This window comes from Neodiprion fabricii, chromosome 1 (assembly GCF_021155785.1).
Source record: "Neodiprion fabricii isolate iyNeoFabr1 chromosome 1, iyNeoFabr1.1, whole genome shotgun sequence".
Lineage (NCBI taxonomy): Eukaryota > Metazoa > Arthropoda > Insecta > Hymenoptera > Diprionidae > Neodiprion > Neodiprion fabricii.
This window is the reverse complement of record NC_060239.1, coordinates 37073782-37079337: the sequence shown is the minus strand read 5'-3', so window position 1 is coordinate 37079337 and position 5556 is coordinate 37073782. Positions and strand designations below refer to the sequence as shown.

Here is a 5556-nt window from a genome sequence, read left to right as displayed (position 1 = left end):
GAAAGAGCAATTTGTAGCTATGTAAAAGTCATCAATTGATAATGAATCCATCGTATATGAATTAAATACATCAAAATCGTTGCCTAAAATGATTTGCTGGTTTTTGTTATACAGATATTGAATTGGTTCTTTTGCATTTTCTCCCTCGACTGCCCGAAACACTCGCTGTGCTTTATTTTCTCTAAAAGTATTGTACTTGTGTAAAACAAAAATCAGACTTAAGAGATACAATAGCGAAGTTCCCTGGAATGATAATATTATTTACGTAGTTACATGTAGAAGGTGTTTTTAATTGTAGTGAAGAAAACTGAGCAAACATTACTAAAATGAATAAAGAAATGAATGAAAAAGTTGAATCGACGAGAATTGAAATGTGTAATATTATATGCATACGTTGCAGATAATTATTAGCATATATTAAATATATATACATATGTCTAATTATCTACAATTGTATGATAAATAGCGAGACGAACGAGAATCTGTGATTTTAGTTTATCAGAGATTAGTTAATTTAAAACATTGATAATTAAACGAATTCAAAAACAAGACTAAATAATGAAAAATGTACCTATTAAAAAAAAAAAGGAGAGAAAAATATGAAAATGTCGAGGAAATATATTCATTTCGTTATTATAATAATTTTCATGATAGATAGAAAGGTGCCAAATAACCGGTTACAATTTATATGAAAATAATCGTGAAAAACGGTGATTAAAATTAAGAACCAAATGATAAAAGCGCAACTTTGAAGCTTATAGCATAGTAATCGAACTTCTACGAATTAGGTTTAATAATTTTTGTCTGACTCCACCTTAAAAAATATACGCGTTGGATCGTAAATCATATTTATTTATTTTTTTTAATTTTTTTTTTTTTTTTTGTTTTTTCCCATGTAACGAGTAATCAGAAAAAATTGAAAAGAAAACCACATGGTTAACATTCTTCAAGAAGAGAAACTTATGGTAGAAAAAAAAAAAAAAAAATTTGTAAAAAAAATGTGAGAGTATGATTTAGTATGTTTACGAAAGACTGAGTTACATATTATTATTATTACGATTATTGCTGTCTTTATTATTATATATGCAAATATGCGGTATAGGTTTGTATATTGTATACGTGGATTAAAGTATGAAAAATCTATGCGGATTATGCAAGAAGTTATTAGGGGAGCAAAAGAAAATTATCATCGTTGCGATAAGTTTTTGAAAGCTGGTTTGAAAAAGATTGACGATTAAAAATTTTTAGTCCCGCCCCCTTCGGATTTTTTCAACCTTATCCCCTTTCTCCGTTTGTAATTATTGTACAGAACGTGAAGTACTACGAGAATGGCCTTAATGTGATTTGAGACTTGAAGTAAAAATGACGGAACTTTTGACCTATTGTACTCTGTATGTAAAGTATTGTACTAATTGGAACGAGAACGGCACCGAGAAAAAAATAATAAAAAATCACTAATTGAAGTCCAAATATTTTTTTAAAGATTATAAGATTTTGATAATCTTTTCATTTTAATTGATTATTATCCATCGCTTAACACTAAATCTGCACTGTCAAATATGCCAAGTACAATTTGATATTGAGGCGAAAAGATTTCAATAAATATAAATATACGAATATCAAAGCTCCTAGCTTACACGAATCTTTTTTCTCACTCCGTATATCATCGGTTTATTCAGATATCTTCGGTTTTCCATGATTTCACGATTTATCGGTGCATGTAACAGAGATTATTACAAGATTGCACATCAAGATACATAAACTTGAGACTACAATTTGAAATATCGCTCGTACGTACGTATAACGATGATTGTGTTCCTGTGTATGTGTACATATATGTATAATATGTATGTATAATTGGCCACAAAAGTGAAGAAGAAAAAAAAAAAAAATTTCGACAATATGCAGATATATGTATACGTATACTTAATCACTCGTGCCACTTGTTTTACGTTTCTAGGTCATTTATAGAAAAGAAAATGTGTATTGAAAAATTATCTTAATAATAACTACTGTGCTTCTTTCCATTCTCCTTCATCTGGATCAAAACATTCGATCCTAACTATCTATTGGAAATTCAGTATATCGAAATGAATCGCTGAAACTGGTAGATAAAAGTGAACCATACACTCCAAGACGGTTCAAATAGTTATTCTTTTTGACACACATTTCTTAATTTACATCCACTCGGTGTGATAAAATAACAGAATGATACGTCGCACGAAATTCCCTTAGGCCTCGATAATCTGTATGCAATTAATTATTCGCCGAAAACTATTAGCTTTTAATACGTATGTAAAGTATTGTGCTAAGTAGAACGGGGACGGCACGGAAGAAAAATAATAAACAATCAATAATTGGAGTTCAAATATTTTTGTAGAGATTATAAGATTTTAACGATCTTTTCATTTTTATTCATTGCCATCCCTCGCTTAACACTAAATGTGCGCTATAAAATATGCCAAGTAAAAGCTGATATTGAGGCGAAAAGATTTCAATGAATATAAATATGCGAATATCAAAGCACGTAGCTTACACGAATCTTTATTTCTCACTCCGTATAAAAAAAAACAATTTTCGACAATATACAAATATACATATACGTATACTTAATCATTCGTGCCACTTTTTTCACGTTTCGATGTGATTTGTAGAAAAGAAACGTGTGTTGAAAAATTATCTTATAAAACCACTGTGCTTTGTTCCATTCTCCTGATTTTCCTAATAAATAATAGAATAATACGTTGCACAATATTCCCTTAGGCCTCGATATCTGTATGCAATTAATGCACCGAAAACTATTAGGTCACGGATATTTTCTGGCACATAACGATTTATCGAATTCTGATATTACCAGATAAGTCGCACATTTGAGTTGAAAAGAAAAAAAAAAAAAAAAGAGAGAGGAACATTGTCATAGTAGGTACCGTAAGTGAGTCTTTGTCTCCGGATGTATCAGTCAGGACTTTAGTGGTTTCAACGGCGTATCGACATTGTACCCTTCGTTGGGGTGTTTTTCAACATTTTGACGCTTGAGCTCGATTTCGGTAAATCCGGAGGTTGCCAAGCCCAAAGATAGAACAGCGATGGCAAATCCATGAACTACTATTTCTCCGTAGTTTTGCAGTAAGCTACTAATGATCACTGAAAATATCCCGCCGTAAAGCTGATTCCCGAACATTAAAAGCCCCGCATACGCGTCTTCTAATTCAGGATAAACAACTTCGCCAACCAATTCGAAACCTAGACTTCCATAACTGGCCGCAAACAAACTGAAATGATAAAAAAAAATATATCATACCATTGCAGAGAAAATGATCCCCTTGTGTAACGATCAATTTTTGACGAATTTCGAGTATTTTCTTACCCGAAAATCATGAAACCTGTTAACATCAGCCATCTGATTTCCATCCTCAGTCCAACGGCAAACAGGATTTCTCCGACAAGAAGAAAGATGTAGACGAAGACACCGAGTTCTCTGTAAGAATGACAATCGTTGTATCATTTACATTGCTGTTAATATTTTACAAACTACTACGTTTTATCTGTATCTATTTTTCTTGTCTTTACTAAAACATACTTGAACTGCTTCGTCTTGTCCAAGATTATACCAAAGGTGAGGGAACAAAAGTATCCCGCGATTACAACCAGGATACCAAGCCTTCCGACGTCTTCTTCCCCGTTCTTAAAAAAATGAAGACGAAGTGACAAATAAATATGCGATTTCCGAAAACTTTTGTCAACTGCACCGAATCCCTCCAAAGTTGAAATTCAGTAGCAATTGAACTTCAAACTTTAGGATCGGGAGTACTTCATCCTAAGTGGTTTGAATTCGGAAGAGATTCTCTTTACGTTATACCTCAAAGTGATCCAGAAAATAGGGGTTTAGCATGTAACACATGGTGCTGAATAACCCGTAACCCATGCCATAGGTGTTCCAAACAGCGAAGAAACTTTTGTTGGTCATGACTCTTTTCACAGTCGACCAGAATCTTGTATCTTCGACTTTGCTGTGAGTTACTTGAAGAGCGGTAGCTCTGCTGGGCGGCACGAGTGGTTCGTCCTGAAAAACTGACGGATTATGCATACATTTTAACGTTCGTCGAAGGGCGAGCATCAGCCTACTCACAAAGAAACAGAGCAATCGTCACCACGGTGGAAAAAGCTGCCGCGGACAAGAAGACGGGCGACAATTCCCTGCCAATGTCTTCGACGTTGTCGTGATTCCTCAGGATCATCCGTGTGACGAAAAAGGACAGACCAATGCCGAGCGGTCCGCCAAAGAATGCGATCGACGTCGCAGTGGCTACTTGATTCGGACCGAACCAAAGAGCTACCAATTTAACCGGTCCGGTCAGGCTGAAGACTTGCGAAAAGGTGATCACCAACTGACCGAGGACAACCGTAACGAACCGATCCGGTGACAGAGACCAGAATATGATCCAGGAGCCGATCGAGATCCCGATCGAACCGATCAGGCAAGCCCATCGCAGACCGACGCGATCTATCATACAGCAAACCGGCATGATCATGACGACGTAGGTCACCTGAAGGATCGACGAGGTCCAGGAAACCGTTGTTGGAGAGACGCTGTAGTACCTGCCCAAAATTTACAACAAAGTTCTATAAATCCTGGAGCAAATCGACGGGAGGATTCGCGTGAAAACTTATATCGGTATCCTTTGTAAATTCCCGTGTGATCGTGACGTTGGATCTCACCGGGAAATCGTTTTGCCGATAGATGAAAACTGCGTCCAATGCGGGTCGTTTGACAATGCGTAGATGAAAAACAGTCCCAACTGGAGCCAACGTCTCTTGTACACTTTAAGCTCAATTTTTGCTCCAGTCGCGTCCTCCTCAGCTTTCCTTGTTTTCTCCACGTCCTTTTCCGACAACGAGCTTTTATCGCGATTCGCAATCGGCGTTATTTTAGCGCCGTTGTACGTTGTCAAAAACTCTCTGGCCCTGGGATCCTCGTCCATTGACACCATCTTCTTTAAACTTAACGATACTCGGCGATGATTTTTGTAAACGAAATTGGCTCCTCCGACGATCTTACGAAAGATGATCTTCGTCTCGGTTCGTTTATCCGAGTAAACTTACTTCTTGCCGACGCTGCCTGACTGAGAGTTAATTTCAAAGTGGCAACAAGGAATCGCAACGTCTCTGACCGAAGGGATTGTTGAAGACAGTTTATCAAGCGTCGAAAAGTAAAGAAGATTAAAATGTTGAGAGACGACAGGCGTGGTTTACTCAGCGCTTTGTTCACATGTCATTTACGATAATATATTTCAGGCATCGTGCAAAGTGAGAACATCAAGGTCGTTCAGATATTCACCAAGTGTGGAACGGCTGCGGTGGAGTTAAGAAAACGCTTCGGATACTGTGTTCCGAATACAGATCAAGATAGGTTCGAATTCATTTTTAAACAGGTAATGTAGCGTGGAGTGCGGGAAAGTGATTGCGGATGAAATCAGGAATTCAGTCCCAAGATATGACTTTGACAAATTTTTATTTCCAATTCTTATCATCAGATATGTTTTTCTTTCTTTATTT

General features: G+C 36.4%; 1 protein-coding gene across 1 annotated transcript; it reads right to left on the bottom strand.

Annotated features, from left to right (window-relative positions):
* Positions 1 to 2168: 2168 nt before the first annotated feature.
* Positions 2169 to 5230, bottom strand: LOC124188066 (feline leukemia virus subgroup C receptor-related protein 2-like). Its single transcript, XM_046580400.1, has 6 exons — positions 4720 to 5230; positions 4130 to 4599; positions 3860 to 4071; positions 3581 to 3684; positions 3368 to 3478; positions 2169 to 3272 (listed from the first exon to the last, which is right to left on the bottom strand). Exons 1-6 carry the CDS (start codon positions 4989 to 4991, stop codon positions 2960 to 2962), a joined length of 1482 nt encoding a protein of 493 aa, XP_046436356.1. The 5' UTR covers positions 4992 to 5230; the 3' UTR covers positions 2169 to 2959.
* Positions 5231 to 5556: the final 326 nt, after the last annotated feature.

Coding starts and splice junctions, on each gene's coding strand:
- LOC124188066 (XM_046580400.1), bottom strand. CDS start 4,991: ATGGTGTCAATGGACGAGGATCCCAGGGCCAGAGAGTTTTTGACAACG. Junction 3,685..3,859: donor ATTTTCTGGATCACTTTGAG/GTATAACGTAAA, acceptor CATTTTTTTAAG/AACGGGGAAGAAGACGTCGG. Junction 3,479..3,580: donor GACAAGACGAAGCAGTTCAA/GTATGTTTTAGT, acceptor TCATTCTTACAG/AGAACTCGGTGTCTTCGTCT.